This window comes from Zootermopsis nevadensis, unplaced genomic scaffold (genome assembly GCF_977971745.1).
Source record: "Zootermopsis nevadensis isolate Lab colony 2312 unplaced genomic scaffold, Znev_1.0 Znev_ptg000213l, whole genome shotgun sequence".
NCBI classification, from domain to species: Eukaryota; Metazoa; Arthropoda; class Insecta; order Blattodea; family Termopsidae; genus Zootermopsis; species Zootermopsis nevadensis.
The window spans coordinates 911486-934918 of record NW_028259344.1 but is presented as its reverse complement, the minus strand read 5'-3'; the positions used below and the strand labels follow the sequence as shown (position 1 = coordinate 934918).

Below are 23433 nucleotides of genomic sequence, written 5' to 3'. Positions count from 1 at the left end.
GAAAAGGGATGAGCCATCAACAAGTGCGGTCAGGGGTAGGCGAAGAAAACTTTTTCAAGAATGTAATGATGTAGGAAAACGGAAAAAAATTCAGCCTTTAGTGGAAAATCATGAAGTATCGGCGAATATTTCTGGAATTAATGAAGATCTTATTCACCGATTTTCCATAATTTTGTGCACCTTGTCCTGTGGATACACAGTGAATGTTGAGGCATTTAATAAATATGCCATGGAAACAGCAAATTTATATGTTAATTTATATCCATGGTACTATATGCCTGCAAGTGTCCACAAGATACTGATTCATGGCGGAAAAATTATAGAATCTGCCTATCGGATTGTTATCTGAAGATGCCCAGGAGGGCAGGCACAAAGATGTGCGAAGATACAGACTCGATCACGCCAGGAAATGTTCGCGCGAACGAAATTTCGAAAATGTCCTGCACATGTTACTGGTTTTTCTGATCCTTTAATACCGAAGATTAAACAGGCCTCAAGAGCGAGGAAGCCACATTTACCTTCTGAAGTACTCAAATTATTGAAGGAACCGGATATTGATACCGATAAGCAACAACATGAGGACGAGGAATGATACAGCTCTTCGGATGCTTCGGATGTCTGTTCCGATTAAGAATACTGACATGAATAATGCTCTGAGTTAAATATTTATGTATTAATGTTGTGTTTTCGAAAGTAGAGTAGCTTTTATAATTATATTTGTATTGTAGTGATATTTGTTTCTACTAACTTGACTTGAATGCATTATTTTCCCGTATTTAGAGGCGTATTTCGCCCTTTTTACACATAAAACTACTTAATATTTATTACAAACTAATGTATCACACTTTTTGCTGTCAGAATTTTCATTTTCAATATTCAGATTAAAAAAAATCAAATTTCGATTTTTTCCGGCTAGAATCGTAATCTATCCCACTGTGCGCCGTGAGATTTCATGACAATGAACAAATAACAAAAGACAAATAGCCATATAACAATGCGGGTTTCTGCAACAAAGGGGATAAAACGTTTCACATACGAACTGACGTCTATTGTGTCCTTATTTTACATGATAATCAGCCACGTCGGTAAATAATCATATCTGAAATATTTGCTGTGCATCAAGAGAATTAATCTGTGGACTGTAAAGACGCCGCCGTCGTCCAACCTCAACACCGCGTCACAGAAGAATAACACTCATCGAATACCTTCAAAACCAGTGGTTAGTAATTTTAAACAATTTTTTTAATTTTTATGTAGTGGTGGCTGTTTTGAACATAGCATCATTGAGTTGTTTTGTTGTTGGTCTGAATTCAATGTTATATCCCACGTTTGCTTTATTGTTGGTGGACTAATCGATGTTAATGTTGGCATTGTATTCAGAATTTCAAATACAATGTAATTGCCTATATTCGGCTTTTGGTTTAAAGTTTGATATCTACCCATTTATCCCGCGTATATCTCTGTTGGGCTAGGTTAGATTGTTAGGGTAGACACGTGTGTCTACATAAAATTTAGGCTTTCTGGGTGGTCAGTTCTTGGTTCATTTGCATTAGGTAAGCACCTGCACATCGGTCTATGACGAATTACTGCACATATAATAGGATTTGTTTCATGCAGTGTGCACGATGTATACAAAATGCCACGAAGTAAATCTAATAGGAAGCCGTTTGTATGTCATTTTCGGCGTTCTCGTCTATTAATTTTTGGCTTCTGTGTTTGTTTAATTCGGCGGTTTATAATTTAGTTTAATTTAGACATTACGCTCATGTCATCATTAGATCATTGAGGTTATAAGATTCTGAAGAAGTTAGTCATACTGCGTGCGCTCTGGTGGCGAACGTTATCTTGGGGCAGCTGAAACTTTTTCGATCAATTTCAAGCCACGACCTGTGGCTATACTAGTATCCCTGGTTTGAGCGGTAATGGTGCCGTGTTGTTGTTAAATCCCAACAAAATTGTAACTTTTTAAATTAGGTGTGTAATACTGAGTGTGGATAATGATTTTATACTTTATTATGTGTACTTGATTTGTAAGAAGTGCGTAATCATATTTGTAACCTTTTTTATTGTCCAAAGCCTTGTGGGAGAACTTTGAATATTCTTTTGTCCTCAATTTCTTCATGAAGCAATTTGACAAACCTGTCTCTATATCTTTCTTATTTCCCTTGTGGGGGATAGCTCAGTCAGTATAGTGACTAGCTACGGGCTGGACGGCCGGGGTTCGATCCTCGACGGGGGCAGAGGATTTTTCCTCTAGCCTCTGCGCCCAGATCGGCTCTGGGGCCCACCCAGCCTCCTCTACAATGGGTACCGGGGTCCTTTCCCGGGGGTAAAGCCGGCCGGGGCGTGATGCTGACCACTCACCCCCATCTAGTGCTGAGGTCAAGGAAGAGAGGAGCTATACTCCCCCCAAGCGCCTGCATGACGTGTAGTGGGACAAACTTTACTTTACTTTACTTACTTGTGGGGGATACAGTTTGTCGGGAAACTTGTTTTATACAGATCAGTTATGAATGGAATATTTAAACCTTAGAATCAAAGTATTTTCGGCTAGTAGAAGTAGTGCCCATGACCAGCTTTCATTTTTAAAAAGCCCATTCTGATTAGGGCTTGCTACACAAAGAAATCAGTACCGTATGAATAGTTGTATACATATACTTCAGTAAAAATAGTATAAGTATCTGAGAACATTGTGGAAGTAAAACTTATAAAAATGCAAAGGTATTTTTAGTGCATTGTAGTAAGGTAATGTCTTAAATTTTTATGGACATAACCCAGTCATAAGAATAATGATGCGGTTGCCAGAATGAGGAATTTTGCATTTGAATGCATATCACTTGACACTGCAGACTTTAACTGAACCATGCCAATGTGGCATGAAAAAGAGTTTTTATAAATATTTTAAGTCTGTAGTGCTTTGTGTTTTCAGGTGATTATAGTAACAGTCACCTAGGATGCAGCGATGAGGAGGGAAGCGGATTCGGATGGATGATCCTCCACCACCAGAATATGAGTCACCAATGACACCACTAGATGGAAGTGGGACAGAATTGCAGGAGCCATACACCTCTTACACCCCCTACAGCAATCAGCCTGCCACCCGCTGCATACAGGGCATGTCAGGAATTCTTTTCTTTGTTTTTTATTTCCAGTTTCCGCTTAATTTTATTACTTGATAAAGCTTATGTTGCATCATGTCCATGTGTTTGTGTGTCTCCACTTAATGGCTTTATAACCATTTTGGATATATTCATGAAACTAGGTACAAACTTCATCCCACTAGTGGTCATTCTTCTATATGTTTTAATTTCTTACCATCAGTTAGATGAACATGAGAGGTGGAAGTAGTGATATTACCATGCCAGGTAGTGGACATTCTTAATGTAATGGATGTGTAATGAATTATAAACCTTAGGTGCCTATGTTACAGGTCTGATATGTATGGTAATAGTGAATACAGTGAAGCAGCAACAAACGCTTTCCAGCTATGATCAGACAGGCCAGTATGGTTACCAGAGTCCGTGTAACATGTGCACGTGTGTGTGCGGCAGCATCTGCTGCTGCCCCACCTCCAGCCCCTCCTCCAGGTTTGTACAGTCCGATATTACTCTGGTGTACTTTTTGTTTATCCTCCTGTAATTTATGAACAGGAAAGAAATGCATGTGCTCACTTTTTTGTCTTTCCCACCTTTTAACTTTTGAACTAGATGAGATGTGAGGTTCTTACAGATGGGTATCTTTTGGGATGTGTTGAAGGCAGTGAGCTTTTTTGAAACATAAACTATTACCTACCAGACTGCATTTTGCTACATTCCAGAAGACAACCATCTTCAACTCTTGAACCAGTTTTGAGAATTTTGTGAAATGTGGTATGAGCATCTTTGCATTGAAGCCATTCCCTTTCTTTAGAGTATCCATGGTGGACTTTTAAAGATCAACAAGTGAATATTTTATTTTTGTCTTGGTGTTACGTTGGATTGTAGCACTGAAAGAATTAGTCTGGAAATGTGATGGTATTTTATTGTGTACATTTACAGTTGCTCCTGTGCTTGAATGTTTATGGAGGTACAATTCCTTGTATTTTTAACTTGATAATATGTGGACATGATTGGTCATCTTCAAGCTGTCGCTATTCTTACCCTGGGGAAAGAACCAAAAAACCTGTTAGATAGAGGGCTGAATGGGACTCAGTGTTATTGTACTGACTGAGCTCTCCTGGGTGTACTGTATACTTGTCTGAATTTTACAGCTTAAGTTTGTAGCCTATATTAATTTGAGTGATTCTTTCAAGATTTATGACATTTGTTGTTTCATTATATGAATACTGTGTTCGATATTGTCCATTGTCTTAGGTGTATTAGATATTTTGAGAGTTGGCTGTATGCCAAAGACATAGTGTTTGTCATATATACCTGGATAATGGATGATGCCTAAGGTAGAATTTGTATAACTAACTCAAGTCTTGTTCTTCCTCTAACATTATTTTGTTCTATACAAGTTGATGGTGTCTAGCTGGAGTCTTTGCATGTTGCTGGTTCAGTGGCTGGATTAAATGTATTGTGTTGTCATATTTCAGCTGCCCCTCATCGCCAGTGACAACTTCAGTAGTTACCGTACGGCGAGGCGATCTGTCAGTGGAAGAGCCAAAACAACGACGCCCTGGAAGAAGACCCATTTCAGAGTTGATGGCTGAGGAAGAGAACAGCTGTATTACATTATCAGATAAGGGAAATGGCTACTCCACAGGAGAAGGCAGAATGTGTATCCTGGTTTATCGACAGAAGATCAGATATGCAGGTGCAGCGCAAGTTAAAATATTTGTGATCAGTATCTGTCAATAATTTAATTAGTATTTTAAATATAATGACATAAGTTATGACATAAGTTATGAGATCGTGCGAGTGCAAATGGGAATATGTAATGTTATTACACTGAGGTCCTATTTGGTGTTATCCAAGACCCAAGAGGATGAATATTTTGAAGGATCTGGACGAGCATATTAATAGTACTGAATACCCAACACATACAATTGCACAATACAATTTCTGCACTGACTTCTTTGACTATGACTCCTATTTGCTGTCTGGTTATTTTAAAAAGATACTGCAAGCTTGTAAACGAATCACCAGTAGCATAAAAACACTTCAGCTGACATGCCAAAAATAATTCTGTTCGTGACCAAAGAAGTTCACAATCTACACTTTAAAAATACCAACTGAAGTCGCTTACCTCAACATGCTCTCTCTTCTTGGCACTAGGTTTCCTGTCACCCACAGGAGTGCCAGGTTTCTGGTTTTGTTTCTCCTTATTTGTTCCTTCCCTCGTTTCCCCATTATCCTCAAAGTCAAGAACTAGGTCTGGACAATCAAGGTTCTCCTGAGGTTCCAATGTGTTATATTCACTGTTTGGATACAAACACATAATCTTGTGAATGAGAAATGATCTATGGGTAAGATTTGAGGTTTTCACAGCGGTGAGTATGAAGATTTCTGTCTTCTGGTTTGTTGCGCTGTGTAGTCTGGTCGATGTTTACCAACATATCAGAGGGCATACTGCCTCCGTCACCAGGCCGATCGCCCAGATGACGGAGGCACAACAACCCAGAAGACAGAAATCTTCGATCCATGGGTACTTGGAGTTCTAAGTGTCTTTGTCTTAATTTAAAACTACTCGCTATACATGTAGTAGAATATGTAGGACTAAAACCAGGAATTTTTTCTTATAAATTAATTAAGAAAACTTACAATTTACTACAGTTGATAAAAATGCTGGTCCAACCAATTCGTCATCAACTTTTGCCTTTTGTAAAAACGTAATGACAGCAAAAGCAACATTTTACATTTCTTTCCAGATCTGTCAAGTGTGGGAATCTATAAACCTGTAAGCCCCACCTTTGAATACAACTCTGTAAATAACAGTTTCTAGTCCTGTATAAACCTAAGTAGCTTTTAAAACCAGTATTAGAAAGGAAACAGTTCTATTTATTGGAACAATCCAATAAATTATTCTGAAAAGACCTAACGTCTCTACCAAACTACTCAAACCCGACCCCATCACCAATACCAGGTCATTCCAATTATGAAGTACAGTACCTGTGAGAACAGGACTTGCAAACTTTATTTCCACAAGAAACTAACTACAGTCACTAGGGATTTACAATTAGAAATATTTTATCCCTTAAAAAAGTAAAAAGTACTTTGTAATTTGTATAAATTTTAATAATTAAAAATATTTTAATTGTTTTATTTTATTCAAACTTTTCTAACAAAATAGTGCTTGTGAGTTTTCTAATTTTTTATGTATCGTTTGTTACACACAGAAATACAGTATATAACATCCTATTTTATCCAAAGTACAAAATTTTCCGGGTTTTGCTGGACATTTTTGTATAACTTGCATGTATTTTGACACAGTAAGCATATAGGATTTTACTGGCCCAGGACAGGGATCAGTGGAGGGCTTTGGTTAATTCAGTGAAACAATAAAAAAATTCCTTAACATTCCAAATTTCCTCCGAAATCCATGCCTGTATGTGATACGGGTAATGAGTGTGGATGGTGATAGGTTCACTGTGAGAGTTGTCTCATTTTTACATGCACATTTGCTAAGTTATGACACCAATTGAAAGCTGCTTCTGTGTTGGTACCTGAAATCCGTACATGGATAAGAGATTATATGGCATGACAAATAATATAAATAATGTGAGTGTGTCATGTGAATGCTATAATTTCAGATAAATGTGTCCACTTGTCAAAGGGGGATGTGGGTATTTTATTTACAAACATGACTAACCCTTCACCAAAAGGTCACCTTTTTCTATTTCTGCAATATAAGTTATTTTTAGTTTAAAGAGACCGTTTTGTTGTTTTGTTCACGTGCGTTATGAGCAACTTGTTTGTGGAGTTTGCTTCATGAATAGATGTTATTGGAGTTTCATATTGAAATATTCCATTAAGTGTAAGTTTGGAAGTGGAATATTATGGTCATTTTGGCCGATCAGAATTTTTGCCTTTGTTTTTATCTTGTTAAGAACTTCAAGGTATATATAACAACTTGTACAAGATATTAAATATTTAAAACAATTGTTTCAAATACAATTATGTGATATAAGTACTCTGGCCACTCAGTAACTACACACCTCAGGGCACCAAGGGTTTGTCTTCGTGATAATTTGAGAATGTAATTTCTTGATTAGTCACTGATAATCACAAGGTGCGTGGTGATTTCTGTATGAACCGAATTTCTTCCTAGTGCTAAGGTAAGGAGCTGTAAATGTTTAGATTATGATCAGATGTCAAATTGAGGGTGTTCTATATAAATAATGGTAACGTCTTGTAACAAAATTACTTGTTGCCTATTTCTTAGACAGGCTATTTTTGTGATATTTTAGTGCCAAAAAATGTTATTAAAATGTTTTTATGTGAGAACACAAGCTGTAAATCCATTCATAATGTAGTTATTTAACTTATGGTAATTATTACTCTTCTGCTAGAAATTGTAATCATCTTGTTGCTTATCTCCAGAAAAAAGGTTGGTGTTCCCTGATCCATGCAATTAAATCGGTCACACTGAATCATATATATCATTCGACCGTGTATTAATATTTATAACCTTCAAAAGCAGAGTTATCTTGCTGTCCTTGACTGGATACACCATGTGTATTAGTAGATCTTCCTGAACCACTTCCTTGACTTGATGTACCATATGAGTTAAATGATCTTTCAGGATTGTTCCTTTGTAGTCCACGGTTACTGTTATTGCCATCCTGAAGTCTTTGATCGAACACTCCTTCCTGATTAGGGACTCTGTACTGACTTGAGAGGCATCCAGACCCACTTGGATCAGAACTTCTTCCTGATCCAGGGGATAGGTAGGTATTAGATGGACAAAATAATGACCCTCTGAAGCCAATATCATCATTACTTTGACTGGCAGTGCCAGGAGAGTCACAGTTACTGAATGGACTGTCAAGTGACGCACAGAAATTAGTGTCAGTAATAGTATTTGGAGGTCTATACGAACCAGATACACTGCCAACATCATTTCCTCCATGTCTCAGACCACCAAAAGTGCCACTTCCAGAAGATCCCTGATAATTAAAACTGGAAGTTGGAGGTAGATATATGCATTAGAGGGTCCATTAAAGCCACCTGCAATGCCTGTGAGTGTACTTGGTCCACAACTTGGGCCACCTGCAGCTGTGGTCCAAATAATTCTGAAGGTCTCTGTACACTGAAACCACTACCATTGCCGCCAGAGAATCTTCCTAGTTCCTTGCTTGGTCCACCTGCATTTGATGAACTGTACGTTCCTGAAAATTGTTTCTAGATGGTCCGTGACCAAGTAAACCACCCGATGATGGAAGGTATGTGTTTGACAGACCATTGGGAGAACCGTTATATCCTCCACTCAGTCCTGGAACTTCATGAGAGCTAAAGGGTATTCTTGAACTTGAGTGTCAAAACCACCAGAAAGTTCTGAAGGCTTTCCCACACCACCATCAGTCGGTAAGTAAATATTTGAGGGATCTCCAGAACTTGAGGATGGAGCTCCATCAGCACTCAAAGGCCTTCCTCCAAACCGTTTTCCTTCATAAGGTCCACTGAATCCACTACCTCCAGAAGATGTTGCATCATACGTTCCTAAAGGTTCTTTCCCAGAAGATCTTTGACCACCAAATCCACTACGTCTAGAATCTGGTGCACCATACTTTGCAGAAGGTCCTTTTCCACCAAACACGTTCATTTCGAATGCTGAGGAATCGTAAGTACCAGGTTCCTTGACCATATCTCCTACCTCCAGATACTGGCACATTAACTGGTCCACTAGGAAATCCTTGGAAAGGTCCCAGACCAGCACTTTGATCAATGAACTGTGGCGCGCCATTGATGATATATCATTCTAGACTTGATGGTGTTTGGTTACCAAATTCAGTACTTTGAGGTCTAAAATCTCCACTGTTTCTACGTGGTGGCAGGTATGCATTGGATGGCCCCTAAGGGGAACTGTCAAAACCACCACTGAGACCTCCAAATGATGTTGAGGTCCTCAACGATGGTCAACCGAATCCACCGCCTCTTGCAGGACCTAGAGAACTGAATGAGCCCATAGGTCTTTGGATGGAAAATTGGCCGTTTGGAAGCATGTATGCGTTAGAAAGTCCTGTGGCAGACCCCACTTTCGGGAAGAGTCCAGTAACATTGAGACAGATATCAAACTGCTCCGATTGCGAACCTATTTTTGTTACAGTAAATGCACATCATGAGGGTATGTAAACAGAACCATAAGTTTTCTTGCCGACATATCACTTTTAGTTCTTAAAAACTTAATTTTTCTTCATTCGAGGCTGGTTGACGGATGGAGAGGAAGGCTTTCAGACGTGGAGGGTAGCTATTGAGGAAGGCTGACAACGAACGAAGGAGGCTGAGGAATCAGTATTTACGAAGACACAGGCTCCTGTCTCCGGTATGTCCCTATGTTTTGATTCCACGTCAGAGATAAGACAATTCCAAATGTTTTATCATCAGCATAGTGCAAACCTGTAATACATTAAATGAAAAAGTCCGCGAGCCGGTGGGAGAGCTCAAATCATTATATTGAACTAATATAATAAGTAATTTAAATTACTCACTTAAACTGCAACCAGGAATACAGTTTAAATTGAAGTTTCAAAATAAGCTATACGTAATAATATCAGCATTTAAAAATATGACATGTTTGCATGTTTGTTATTTTGTTTTCAACATTCTGTAGTGGTATTTTGAAAGTAAAGAAATCTTTAAGTCAACCCTAAACTGAAAAACCACTTCTGAAATTCCTGACCAATTTGTCTCTACAATTACTTTGACCATAATAGTAACATTAAAGCTCTGAAAAAAAGCGTGACCACAAATTTGCCATTGTGGACCTGGTAGTTCAATCAGTTTTCTGTCAGGCTATAGGCTGGGCGATAGGGGTTTAATCCCCAACAGGAACACCAACTTTGATGATAAATTGGCACAGGACATACATGGCGACCGGACAACCAAATACTGGAATGTAATTTTTAAGGTCACACACATGAGATTTGTCATCACTAACAATAAAAGACAGGGAGAAAATATTTGAAGGTTACTTTTATCATGAATTGTAATACTTAAATCAAATGGAAAGAATATTGTAATTTCAATGTACAGAACTGTAGAAATTCCCATAAATAATCAAGATTTTTAATTGCCTGCAGAACATGAAAAAGTAACATGGATGTCAGGAGTGTGAGGTGGTGGGTCTACCTAACCTAACAAATTATTTTTCCACCTTGCATTGTCGTTGACAGCCATATGATCACCTGGGACCAGCTATATTCATGAATGGGTTTCATCTGAACGTCTCACAGCACAACACCTACTGCGAAGCATAATCACTGTAAGATTTATTTCTAAATGCAAAATGTATAACATCTCTGAACATTTGTATGAAAGGCTGCCAGGGCATTATTGCTTCATCATGTAATAGTTTTCAGCTACACAGCATGAAACTTCTGCACATTATCAAAAACATTACTTTTTGTGCTTGTTAACATGTAGCAGAGATTTAAATAAAAATCTTAATGTTGCATAATAAACCCAGAATTATTTCACATAAAAGTAATATGGTATGAATCATGCAATGATACATGAGACCCAAATTTCTACAGTGACAATGTGTAGGTTCTACATTTTGAGAAACCCAAACTTCCAGTGGATTAGTTCTTCTCATGATTAAGAAATTCCAGAGATATAAGATAAACAAACTTTTTATTTGTTTTACCATGAAGCCTTCCTACTAGAAAAAATAATATTACACTTCCTAAACAAAGATGACCTGCATTTTGTAAAGAGCTCTTTGTAGAAGATGAATTTATAAGAGATTGTGAGATTTGCAGTTCTCTCACTGGTGAAGAAGACAATGATGTTCTTATGAGTTGTGAAGCTGTGTGCAGACTTGTAAGTAATTACCAACACTTTTGATAAACATACCATCTTCATCTTCAAAACACTGGGATCTACCTACAAGTTCATGTAATGTCATAACCCAGAAGAACAGCATTATTATAAAAGACATGACCATGTCCATGTGCCTATTTAATATCCTAATAACTTCATAAATCATAAGAGAAACATGGTATGCAGCCATCACTATATAGTAAAATGGTGTTTCTACAGTGCCAGTACAGTGTAACAATTTAATCGAAGCAAGGTAATTTGCTTAGAGTTTGTTACTGCCACTAGAGTTTGTATGTAATCTGTTAATAAAGACTGTGATACCACCAATAAGTTAAGTGGATGCACATCTAGTTTTCCGATTAAACATGTAACTAACTATACGCAAAATAAAGAATACCTGATTACACAAAAAATAGGCAATTACCGAACAAAAGGGATGTACATATTTAGAGCAGGAAGAGTAACGATCCATTAACATAAGTATTGCACCTGAAGTAATGTGAAATTACAAAAGTGGCTAAGGACAGCATTATAGTAGACTTAGCGCAAAAGTCGATCATAATACATGAATAACTTGGAAGACTGAAGTTAGGAGAGAGCAAAAATACGTTCAAGGAAACTAAGAAATAAAGAAGTAAAGATTCGGAAGCTGCTGATGCTTTCAGTACATTAAAAGGGGTAGGACTTGCAGCTTTATATTTAAAAGATTCATGTACCTTTAAATGCCCATTATTGTAATTATCCCATCTACTGAAGCTGAGATAAGAATGTAAAATGAATTACCTAAAATCAATCATATAAGGTTATGATGAAATAAGATGACAAATTTTGAAAGCCTCTTGATCTCTGTTTATCACCCATTAAGTAATATCAAATAAGCAGATACAACTAGTGTGAAAAAATTATCAAATTTCAGTAGTAACTGTGTTTCCTGAAGCACTTGAGAAGGTTATGTACAGTAGGTTAGGCCATGAAATGAATGTTAATAACATAACTGAACATATTGGGCCCGGGACACTTTGGCTTCAAGGTACATGCACTGAAAATAATACCTTCATTTTGCCACAGATGTATTTATCAGTTTCCAGTGGTTCCTAGAGTAAGCAGCTGTTATGTCCTTAATTGCCACTGACCGCTTGCTTATTGATGGTTATGAGTTGTGATTTATTTGAGGTTATGACTGAATGCTGAAGTGTTTAAGACTAGATTGTGCTTGAAAGGTTAAAGAGAATTGGGTGGTAGCCTTTGGACTGGATTCATCTGGCTCAGGATAGGGAAAGGTGGCATGTTAGTGAATATTTGGGTTTAGTAAAAGGTGGGGAATTTCTTGACTTTCTGAGGGACTGTACTTTGTACTTCCTGTCATGTCAATTTCATTTGCATTTAACGGCTACTCAAGTGCCTCAGTCCATGGTTCAAATATTTTCTCTTAGCTGTATAGAGTGAATGTGAAAGACAGTAAAATATTCTTAATATGTAATTTAAGAAATTAACAATTTAAATGTAAACATCTTAATTGATTAAATAATTAATTAATTTGTAGTAGACATAACTGCCTAGCTGGCCATGCTTGCTGCTTCAAGGAAGTCAAAATATTTCTATTTGAGGGGCCTCTCCTAACCTCATAACTTCACCAAAAAATGAAAAATACAATGGAGAAATGTTTGGATGATTGAAAGGGTTGCCTGTTGCTATTTAGAGGTTACTGTCAATCTGAATCACTCCTTGATAGAGGCAACTATATAGAATCTTTGCAACTGCTATAAGATTATAATCCTCTTGTGACTGACCACTTAGAGGCAGCTACTGTTTTCAAGGGCACATCTTCGGTCTTCCAGAATAATTTCATTAAAGCCGTCCACGAAGTGATGCTAGATGGCATTTTACAACAAATATGAGAACCACTTAATAATGGATGAAACTTCTGATAATTATTTCATATTGATGTACATTCATGAAGGCAACAGGTTTATCTGCTTAAACACTTTGTTCCTTTAGTACTGACATTTTGTTTCATATATTGCAAACAGACGGTGTGAGCATAGATTACATTCACAAAATAAGAGAATTTCAGTCACGACAAATTGCTCACACTTCAGTGACACAACTCAAAGAAATGAAGAGGGTAAAATCTCACATGGGATAATCTGTAGGGGAAAAGTACAGAATACTGTTTCACAAAATTATTGAGAACGAAATCAGTCATCTGTCATCTTCTTTCTGAAGCAGTGAAACATTTAATCTTTCAGTTTCCTAAATATGTAGATTAAATTATCCAATGGCAGTAGCTTGAGTGGCAGTCACTGCGGCACTGCATACACTAACATTGCAGTAATACGGGGAAGATTAGCGTGGCCCCTGCACAAGGATTACACGCAAGATGGTGAAGTGTTTCATAATTTTAACTTGTTCTTAAAACATCCCAATGTTTACAATGTTTAGCATTTCACAACAACAAATGTAACTTTTAATTGATTTTGTTAGGCGAACGTTCCTTGCAGTAAGACCAATGAATGAGAGCCTGAGTGACATACTAGTACAGTATTGTCCAAAATAGGGTGTCCTTTCTGATTCATGACTTAGAATCATCCTACATCATCTTGTTCATAATATTCCTCAGTCATGAGAAATTCCAGGAAAACACCTTAAAGTAGGCCACACCTGCTGCCTCTCGCATCCCAGACATCTTTTCCTCAGAAATTTTCAACCTCCACAAATTACCTGGACGTCCAGATTATTGAGTATTTAGAATTGCCGCATTTCCACACTGGTCAGTTTTGGCCTCACTATTAACTAATGCGTATTGTAATTACATCCTCCATTTTCTCTGTACTTCAACGTTAAACACTACACATCAGCTTTTATGTTTCCCTTCTCTTTTCAGGAGACAGACACACGTAGAGAAGATATGTTTGTCGACTTAGACACAGTACCTTCAGTTAATTAGTTTGTTTCTACTGAAGAGAATGTAGTGCAGCATTCAGTTTATCTGGTATATTTGTCGCCAGTTCTTGCTGTCTGTGTGTTCAATCCAACACCACACTTACGTTAAACATTGTCCATCGCCTGACACATATATACATGTGAATGTTGGTCCTACTCATTTCTTGTGTTGACTGGGTATTGTTCTGGTACTGGTGGCAGCAGTTAGGATCGTACCACGAACCTTTTGAATACCAAAATACCTTTGAATATCAAACTTGTATGCTAACTAACAGCCTATCCTATAAATCTAAGATGGGGAGTAGCATTGGTTTTTGAAACACTGTAACCTTCATCAGCCATGTGTTATGAAATAAGTTTGCTCCAACCGTCCATGTGTCAGAGTAGCGTGCCACTAAATTATTAAACACCAGAGTCAATGCTTGGCCCACAGTCGTGTAGTATGGGGGGTTCAAATCCCTTATTCCCAAATAATAAGGTCAATAGTTTCTCAGTGTGCGGATATAAGAATTTCATCTTGTAAATCAATCGCATTTGCCATGGCCGGGCCACATTACATTTTAAGTAATGTTTTGTGTAAACAAAATGTGTGTGCTTATTGACAGACAGAAAGTGGGAGCTAGTAAGAAAGAGAACAGGTCACTGGTATTTTGTAATGAATTGCAGAGTAGTTGGGGAAAAGAAAGTATACATACAAGCATGTACTCAGGGGGCTAGAAGACATGCAAATGATGGAAAATGGTCTTCTGGAAGTTTGAGGATGTCGGGGGGGAATATGGAACACAGGAAGTGTCCTATGTGTAACAATGTAAAGGCTAGAGCCTCATACCGCAATGTGAGGAAACTGTAAGTTGGAGGGAGGTGTTAGTAGACAAAACATTCATAAGTTTTGAGCCCTAAATAAGAATTGGGAGGATAACAGCAAATCACGAATTTGACAAACTGCAAAGATTGGGTAATATTTAAGGATGTCTAAAGATAAATCAGGAAGGTCAGTAATAAAATGTGGGGGCAAATATAACATAAACTAGGGGTTAGGAAAGATGGTGGTAATAATATAATTTAAAGGAATGTAGAAAATGTCGAGATGTTAAAACTTATGTAAACATATTTAGAAGTGGACATACTACCAGAAAATTATGTCCAACATTCAAAACTCGTATCAGAAAACTAATAAATGTCAATGTCAAATAAAATTTATACTGGATGTTTTAAAAATTTAATCAAAAATCAGTAACACACGAACATTTTATATACATTAAATTCACTCAAAATGAAAAAGAATATAAATAGAAATGAAATCAAAAGTCAAAAGTGGTTTGTATTCAGACGTGTTAACATGGTAAGCAAATGTTTAAAATACACACAGAACTACTTTAATGCACGGTAGCAGTTTACATGACCATGTACGTTATTTGAGTTGTGTTGTTGTCGTGATACTTTTTTAAGAAATTAAGTTCTGCCGAAAGTTTATTTTACTTATATTTATAATGAAACATATCAGATCATAGGACCAGTGATCCTAGGCATAAAATAATTTTGAACAAGTGATAGAATAATGTGTGGCTCTTGTTTACACGTGAACTGTAAAACTAAATTACAAATCTCGGCTGACCTAACCTAAAAACGCTCGCGAGACAGTGGAATGGAGATTATAAGGCCTACAAACACTTGACAAACTAACTCCATGGTAGCAGAATCCGCAGGTTACTTTATAATTAATCCCAGTGATAATTGAGGCTGCAAGTACCTCTGAAATGTTGGTAAAGCAATACATTACACAGCAGCAGAATGCAGAATGCAAAAAACATGAACGCAGTTTGTGCTGTGGTCAGATCATGACTCATAGCACAAAGGTATTTACAGAGAACAATTATAAAACAGAGGTGACGGTCTCCTGGTATACAGATTCACTTTTATAAAGAGGTTAGCAGAAATTACACATTAAACATATGAGTGTGCACAATTTCTACAACTTCACTTCACTGCCTCCAATTTGTCAGAAGCAACCTCCTGGTAATAAATGTAATACTTGCATATTTATATTATGATACAGGCAACAAGAAGTTTCACACAAGATTAAAAATTTGTTTATGAATTATCTGCATACTAAATTTCATTAATTGAAAGTTCTTTGTCACTGGAATCAAATATTATATTTACCATATTAATAGAAGCACATATTTTCATTAATTATTATCTGGGAATTACATAATAAAGTTGAAATAATGTCTGTAAAGTATAAATGTATCAAAGTATATCTTTGGAAGAGAAGTTTTCTTCAAAATCTCCCACCAGGAAAAAAACATTTTGTTGTTCTAATGTCAGCTCTTTATTTTTTTGTTGAAGTTGTCCTCCATCTGTTCCAAGTTTCAGGCTTTCCAGCCAAAATTGTTTACACATTTTTCAACTCGCCAATGGGCATAGCTGTTTTATGAACCTTATACTAAATGCCTTGTGTTAAAAGCAGTTGTGATTGGTCATGTTGCTTATGCAGACTTACAGCAGCAAGTGTATGGCAGCTCGCAACATGGATGTCCCCGGCAGTATCACAACAGTGCACCCATGTGCTCCTGCATTATCATTGGTTGAACTGTTCAGGAAGCTGCTTCTGAGTGCCAAGGAAGGTGACACAGAGCATGTACGACTTCTCATGAGCAAAGGAGCACAATTTGTTGTTATTCAAAACAGAATGGCTTGAAGTCAAATTTAGTAGAGAGACATTATTCAAGAGTTCTCCTGATGCATGGCACATTTAAGTAACGTGTAATGCAGTTGGAACAAATTCTTGAGAGACACAGCTTTTGCTTTTCCTCACAAAGTCTACATCGTAACCACGTAGTGGACATGTTGTCAGTCTCAGTGTAGAAGAAAAAGAAAGTTTGAACTCTCCACTTATGTTACAAATTTGTGGCCATACTTTCAGAAATTGTAGGTTGAGTTTATATATGTAATAAAGTAAAATCCCCAGTTGATGTTACATGATGAGGTTCAGTTACCAAGTATCATATATTTTCCATTTGTATTGATTGGATCTTGTGAACATGGTACTGGTCATAGAGGCTCCATAATAGGAAGGGAATTTCTGTGGCTTGTGGAATCAGAATCAGGTGTGGATAATAAAAATATGTCTTTTGAAGGATATCACTTACATGCAAAAAATACTTGATTTGTTTAGAATTTTTGTGTTTATATTCAGCTAGCATCAGTTTTAAATTTGGAAGTATTTAGTGAAATATGTTTTAAAAAAGTGATGATTTTTCTATAGAAAATTTCTGAGTCTTAGTATTCTAAGCCTCCCTTCATTGAATATTTAATGTCCCTGTCTATCTAAATGTTAAATTTATTCTGTCGATTTAAATTTCAAATATGTGGTCCCCAAGAGGAAAGTGAAATGGAGAATGACAGCAACAAAGACAAATGAGGACCATTTTGAGAGCAGCGTAGATTAAGGATTAAGTAACGTAGATTAAGACCTTCTGAGGTAGTAAGTAACGGTTTTTGCTGACAGCTGGGAACGAGTCCACTTCACCTGGCAGCTCAGTATGGTCATGCCACTATAGCTGAGGTACTCCTACGAGCTGGTATATCACGTGATGCTAGAACAAAAGTTGAACGCACGCCACTCCACGTTGCAGCTCAGGGTTAACTATTTAATAGTATGCTACGAGGATCAACTGCTACCTTGTCCATACGTAAGTTATGTTTTATGCCTAATAAAGATTAAGTGGGTCCTTTGTCACTTTGGCATGACACATCCTCAGCTTGCATGCACAAAGGACATCTTTTATTAGGAAGTTGGTGGATAAAGGATGGCATCCAGTCTTTTAGAGTACCTCCCTGTGATACTAATGACGACTGTCTGGTGATCACAAGAGTTAGGGACAGATGAATAATGCATAAACTCGGATGCTGAAAGACATAATGTAAAGACAGTAAACTGTGTGAAATTTAGAGAACAGTATCAGTTTAAAGTTGTAAATAGTTTTACATCCTTGGAATATTTGAATGGCATGTGGGCAACAGCATGGTTTAGGAAAGTATTAGATAAAATATCAACATTTCTGCCAAACAGAATTGAGGTTATGAATTAATCGAGCAGCGTAATGTCTGGATTCATGAAACGTGTTTAAATTTTGGAGAATACTTTTCATACAACATTTCATCTGAAATTGTCAAGTGATCTGGGAGATAAACAGACAGCACTATGTGTAAATAACATGTTATTGGTTTATTTTAATTTTGTAAGCTCATGAATTTTGTTACAGCTGCGCATGGCCCCACTGCATTGGGCAGTGTGGAGGTGCTCCTGCAGAACGGGGCTAACCCCCATGAGGTTAGCAAGTTTGACAAAATGCACTCGACAACAATCGCCACGACATTGTGCAGCCGCAGAACGATTGTCACCTCTCCAGTCACTGTCAGCTTCAGGCACTCAGCAGGCTATAGAAGAGGCAACACTCGCTGCCACTCAGAGCCTTGCAGTTGAATTGGTACAGGTGCCCACTCCTGCCCACCAGGAAGAGGTGCAAACGTCTACCACAGGTCAGTGTCATGTTACAGTGTACATGATAATGAATATAATTAGCATTCATCTATTTCATTAAGATACAGAAAATTGAGGACTTCTTTGAAACAAATATTTGACTGTAAGGCGCTTTGTGATTTGTTAATTCTCCCACTTCCCTTGCATTTATACTCTGAAGAGATTATAGGACTTCCGTAGAATGCTCAAACTTATTTTACAGTCATATCAGTCCAAGCAGGCATTTTTTGTGAATTTAAAAGTTTTTTCATTGGTCTCAGATATTTTAGATGCTTGAATGCTGAGGGAATGTCAAAAATACTTTCTCAGTTCTTTGTCATCGTGTTGTCTTTCTATTGTCACAGGTCGTAAAACAAAGAATCGAATCTAACTTTATATAAGTTAGATGCACATTTCTGTTACAGAAACTGCATCGTCACAGATAGGCGGCGGGAATTCTTGGCACAGCCTCCAAAGAAAGATAAGATGTCATTTAACACGGGTATGTTTCTGTAGCTTTGAATTAAACTAGTACCAGGAGGTCTATCCCACAAGAAGGACTATGTTTTGTTTCACGCGCTAAGACAGAATGTTTTACACAATGCATTTTTGTAAAGGATATTGAAATTGATGGTTTGTTGTAAAGATTGTACTGGGTGGAATTGGATAATACTTTTCAGTTGAGTTTTTTGCTGTAAGGTTTTGCCTACTTTTTTATTCCAGATAATAACTGTTTAATGATATAGTCAGTTAACATTCCTTGAAATGTTCTGAATTTGTAACTAGTAATAATGAACGCACTATATGCAAAATGGCAGCCACATGAAGAAATATCAACAAGCAACACGCAGTGGCATTTCACTGCTTAATACAGAGCACAGTGTCTGTTGCAGGCGCTTGATATCAAAAGAAACATCAAGGTGGTGCTACTTTGCAACTGCTGCAAGCGCACGGTATTACGATGACACCACACTTGTGGCATCGGCTGCGGAGAGTGGACAGACTGCGGTGCTGACGGGTGACGTAACAGACTGGACACTCAACACAACTGTTAGAGTGAGGATAAAATGGAAGGATAATATTAAAAAAAATTTAGTTGTAACTGATTCAAGATTGGTTAAAATGAATGTTAATTTGTTTTAACAGTTACAAGCTGTGACATTTTTGTTTGGGCAGTGATTACCTGCTGAAGGAAGACGCTACCATTGAGCTGGTTAAGCAGGTCGTTCAAGAAATGGAGGAAGCCTCTGAGTACCATTGCATGCATTTTAGCTACTGATCACCATTTAATCAAAACTGTTCATTGACACAAAGAAACATAACAATGTGAAAAATTTACCTGCTGATTTGTACAGAGTTTGAAATGGCTTTTAAGCTGGTGGACATTATATGAGGTATTCAATAGCATAATATCTGAGGTGATTGTTGACCTTACTTCATGAACAGAAGAAGGTTGTGTTCTGCTGGTAAGATGTTTCCATTCAGAAGTACTTTTTGGGTTTGGATTTTACTAAGAAGTCAGTATAAATTTCTTCTCTTTTAGTAAATGTAAGTCATAATTTATCTATTCTACTCCATTTTTTCTTATCTTGTTTTCCAAATTTGTAGTACCCTGTAAAGTATACCAATTGAGTTCTTCCATTCAAGATTTTTTAGATTGGAATTTTCTAATGTGCAAAGTTCACAGGGCAATTGGTTCAGTTTAAGTAAATCAAATGAACTCGCCTTTAACATTTCACGTCTGTGATGTATCACTCCTGTGCTTTGTTCTACACATTGTGGCCTGTTTATTCTGCTCCACAGAAGCAGGGAAGCTGGCGTTGAATCTTACGCAGGGGACCACAAGTAATACAGGCCACTGTAAGAGTGTAAGTGGCAAGACAGCAGCCGTAGTCCAACTCAAAGCCATGCCCGTAACATTACCCGCTGCAGCAAAGAAGAAAGTGGTTTCCATTCATGCGTATTGACATTAATTTGTATATTTTCATGTATGCATTTTCTGAAATCCAATCTGCATTTATGGCAGTAGAGAGGATCACACTTCAGACACTTCTGAAATGGTTAATCGTGTAATAAATGTCCATGACATTACAAGCAGTTTGGAAATCCAAACATGGGCTGAGGACTTCCCCAAATCAGAGTTTGTTAAGCAGAATAGATGTGGCATAACCATCTGGTCTTCAGCAAAACATTTGGATCTAGTTTGTAGTGTTGAGAATTGTTATTGGAATGGTAATGGTAGCTGCAGGGTTCAAGCCTTTTTACCCGTTCCAGTCTCAAGGTTAGTCAAATTGGTCCTTCCACCTCTTTGCCACTCTTCCTTCAGGGTGGTAGTCAAACAGTTTTCCAGGGAATTCCATAAGTTGTCATTCTTAAAATCTGTTGTGTTGATATTCTTTTACTTTCTGTCCTAGGTTAAATATGATTATTAAGAATGTGTGAATATTGAATCGTCATCATCTAGGGGTCAAGGATGTTGAGCCTTGAGACCCGTTCCGGCCTCAGTCATCCAGGAATCTTTTTAAAGGGCATCAATTTTTGTCTTTTTCCTATTGGTTTATATTTCAAAATTTGGTGTGGCAATCTGTCCTTCTCCATTCTTCGTACATGTCGGATCCAGTCCCTTCTGTATCTGTGGATTTTTTCCAATTGGCTCCGTTTGTAGTTCTTTGTGGATGACGTCATCTCTTTTATGATCTCTCCAGGTGTATTTGGCTGTTTTTTTAAAAAAAAACTTCATCTCTGCTGCTGCAATTGTTGATTTGTTGCGTTGTTTCGTTATCCAGGTTTCGCATCCGTAAAGAAGTGTAGGTATGGCCAAGGTTTTATATATTTTAAATCTAGTTTCTTTTGGGGTTTAAAGATTTGATTAATGGTGCCTGTAACTTGTAAGTATTTAGATAATTTTGATGGAAGATCTTTTTCTGTTTCATACGATACTGTACATCCCAGAGAGTTAAATGTGTTAATTTCTTGTATGATTGTGTTATTTATTATTATCTTGGATCTGATGGGATCTTGTCCTTTGAATGCCATAGTTTTGGTCTTGTCTGTAGACAACTTTAAGTTGTATTTCGAAAAGTTAAATTATCTGTTTAATCTTTTTCACAGGTGAACAATATGACAGTGTCAGTGCCTCCTGTAAATGTCTTGGCAACTATCAAACGAAGCACGGAGGGAGGCTAAAGAGTACAGAAAGCTATATAGTCGTAAGGAGCGCGAAGCTGAGGCAGTTGCAGGGCATAGCGCAAGCAAAATAGCGACAGACTGAGGGCTAGAGGAGAACTGTGCTGCCACATCCAGTTCATACAACACTGTGGAACATATTTGTCACAGAAATAAATTACGGTTCTGCTCTAGCTCTGTAGTTGTTTGTTAAATGATTGCTGTGTGGTTGGCAGCAATTGAACAGTTTAACAGCTGAAGTGACATGAACTGTGAATCACCATTCCGTAAGATATGGATGACGCCTTGTCACTAACTCACCCTCAGTTTTCGTAAAGTGCTGTGAAATCTGAAAGAACTTCACTCTTCAATGAGTTTCTTTAAACACTTCAATAAAGAGAATTAAATTGGTGAAGCCTGTAGCATTCTTTCCCCTTTCTGTGATATTCAGCATCTGAAACTTTTTCTGCGTGTTATTTTTTAATGATGTGTGGTCATTCAAATAATTGCTGGTAGATAACATTTGAGTTTCATAAGGTAATATAATATTCAGCGAGTCTTAATATTCGTTGTAATTGTTATATCAACGTAAACTCACATAAAAATCATAACGAGAACTTTCTGTGGTGTAACTTTAGCTCTACGAGTGCAAGATGCTGGTTCTAAATATCTTTCTGCTTTATAAGTTTACTTTCGTTATTGACTTTGACATGTGAGTTGTGCTAGAATGCAAACTGCCTTCTGGCCACCTCATTTATTTAAACAAACTAAATTCGGTATTTATGTAATATAAAAATGAGACTTTAGATTATTAAGCATTTTATAATAATTCTGGGGAAAAATTAGTGGCAGTACAAAAGTCTTCTCTATCTCTCCAACTTATTTGGATGTTATGTCAACGTAAAAACTGCATGAAAATGATAAGGATAAAACTTTAATGAGCATCTGTGCAGATTTTTTTAAACTGTGAAGATTGATGTTAGGGATCTTGGAATTTTCAGGTTGGCATTTAGCTCTTGTATTCACAACTGAAGTTTGCCTTTGGACCTGACTTTAGATTAGATTTGCCAGTCACAGGCAAGATGTCCCACTTCAACATTTGCTTCTTTGCTTTGAAAGTTATAGATATTCTATGAGGCTAATCAAGTATTGATGTTGTTCCGAAGTGCGTTATGACCAACACGTCCCTGGACTGTTGGAGGGGTTCAGGGGGAAAGGCATTTCTAAATTCAATGACCACCTGAATGAAGTCTCTTCAGTCAGTCACTTCCACAATTTCTTATAGGTAGGTTGAAGGAACAGTGAGCACGAAAATAAAGAAACACAGAACGAAGTTTATTTTGTTAGAAACAGTATTAAAAAGGCGAAAAGCACTGGAATGCTTGTACAAAAATACAATATATTGTTCTCTTGTTTCTATTGACTTCTTTGACATTGCTCTTGAGAAATATAAAATGACAACCTGTATTTTGTACATAGAAACAAAGAAAATAACACATACGCAAGGTAATTAACTTAATAATAATACAACATGAGTATCACTTGGAAATTGCACAATACATGACCACTAGCAACCAATGTTTGGATAGGAACGGACACTCAACGCCTTTTACTTTCTTGCAGAACACCCAAACGACTGGTCCAAATACCCGTACATTACAATAAAATTTCTGAATTACTTATTTCGATCAAGACTTCTTATTAAATCATTTAGTACTAATTTCAGTGACTGTATTGTGATTCGATGCTCCTCAAGAATAATCAAAGACCAAACTCGCTGTAGCTGTTAACTGATATACTAGTAAACTTGGTAAAATATTCACACTTCTTATAATG

At 37.2% G+C, this 23433-nt stretch overlaps 3 protein-coding genes and 1 non-coding gene across 19 annotated transcripts; 3 read left to right on the top strand and 1 right to left on the bottom strand.

The window, feature by feature from the left end:
- Positions 1-1077: 1077 nt before the first annotated feature.
- LOC147870703 (uncharacterized) lies at positions 1078-8466 on the top strand. Of its 5 annotated transcripts, XM_087342145.1 has the most exons (5): positions 1880-1974; positions 2930-3114; positions 3431-3587; positions 4577-4797; positions 8329-8466. In XM_087342145.1, the coding sequence occupies exons 2-5, from the start codon at positions 2985-2987 to the stop codon at positions 8337-8339; spliced, it is 519 nt and encodes a 172-aa protein (XP_087198271.1). In that variant the 5' UTR covers positions 1880-1974; positions 2930-2984; the 3' UTR covers positions 8340-8466. The 5 variants fall into 5 exon arrangements, with proteins under 5 accessions (XP_087198269.1, XP_087198271.1, XP_087198266.1 ...); XM_087342143.1 differs by lacking the exons at positions 1880-1974; positions 8329-8466 and adding an exon at positions 1078-1219 and having other exon boundaries at positions 4577-7578; XM_087342140.1 differs by lacking the exon at positions 8329-8466 and having other exon boundaries at positions 4577-7578.
- Positions 3999-15796, bottom strand: LOC147870701 (uncharacterized). Of its 7 annotated transcripts, XR_015533239.1 has the most exons (5): positions 15658-15726; positions 13898-14130; positions 5230-5401; positions 4413-4689; positions 3999-4140 (listed from the first exon to the last, which is right to left on the bottom strand). XR_015533239.1 is itself a non-coding variant. In XM_087342153.1 (3 exons), exons 1-3 carry the CDS (start codon positions 15055-15057, stop codon positions 5000-5002), a joined length of 276 nt encoding a protein of 91 aa, XP_087198279.1. In that variant the 5' UTR covers positions 15058-15296. The 7 variants fall into 7 exon arrangements, 1 of the variants encoding a protein (XP_087198279.1); XR_015533237.1 differs by lacking the exon at positions 13898-14130 and having other exon boundaries at positions 15658-15796; XR_015533238.1 differs by lacking the exons at positions 13898-14130; positions 15658-15726 and adding an exon at positions 12017-12482.
- On the top strand, positions 13261-13367 carry LOC147870702 (U6 spliceosomal RNA). Its single transcript, XR_015533241.1, has one exon. It is a non-coding gene; the product is annotated as a U6 spliceosomal RNA (small nuclear RNA).
- LOC147870700 (uncharacterized) lies at positions 14351-22012 on the top strand. Of its 6 annotated transcripts, none has more exons than XM_087342149.1 (6): positions 14351-14898; positions 16405-16548; positions 17419-17602; positions 18176-18452; positions 18858-18934; positions 19326-22012. In XM_087342149.1, the coding sequence occupies exons 3-6, from the start codon at positions 17504-17506 to the stop codon at positions 19395-19397; spliced, it is 525 nt and encodes a 174-aa protein (XP_087198275.1). In that variant the 5' UTR covers positions 14351-14898; positions 16405-16548; positions 17419-17503; the 3' UTR covers positions 19398-22012. The 6 variants fall into 6 exon arrangements, with proteins under 6 accessions (XP_087198275.1, XP_087198276.1, XP_087198272.1 ...); XM_087342150.1 differs by lacking the exon at positions 14351-14898 and adding an exon at positions 15233-15249; XM_087342146.1 differs by lacking the exon at positions 14351-14898 and adding an exon at positions 15692-15833.
- Positions 22013-23433: the final 1421 nt, after the last annotated feature.

Excerpts from the sequence above, each read along its gene's own strand:
- LOC147870703 (XM_087342143.1), top strand. The coding sequence starts at position 2,985 with ATGGATGATCCTCCACCACCAGAATATGAGTCACCAATGACACCACTA. Across the intron at positions 3,115-3,430 it reads TGCCACCCGCTGCATACAGG|GTCTGATATGTATGGTAATA; the intron begins GCATGTCAGGAA and ends CCTATGTTACAG. Across the intron at positions 3,588-4,576 it reads ACCTCCAGCCCCTCCTCCAG|CTGCCCCTCATCGCCAGTGA; the intron begins GTTTGTACAGTC and ends GTCATATTTCAG.
- LOC147870701 (XM_087342153.1), bottom strand. The coding sequence starts at position 15,057 with ATGTTGGACATAATTTTCTG. Across the intron at positions 5,402-15,037 it reads ATGTTGGACATAATTTTCTG|TGAATATAACACATTGGAAC; the intron begins GTAGTATGTCCA and ends GTATCCAAACAG. Across the intron at positions 5,084-5,229 it reads AGAAGAGAGAGCATGTTGAG|ACAGCAAATAGGAGTCATAG; the intron begins GTAAGCGACTTC and ends TAAAATAACCAG.
- LOC147870700 (XM_087342149.1), top strand. The coding sequence starts at position 17,504 with ATGCTAGAACAAAAGTTGAACGCACGCCACTCCACGTTGCAGCTCAGG. Across the intron at positions 17,603-18,175 it reads AACTGCTACCTTGTCCATAC|CTGCGCATGGCCCCACTGCA; the intron begins GTAAGTTATGTT and ends ATTTTGTTACAG. Across the intron at positions 18,453-18,857 it reads GGTGCAAACGTCTACCACAG|AAACTGCATCGTCACAGATA; the intron begins GTCAGTGTCATG and ends TTTCTGTTACAG.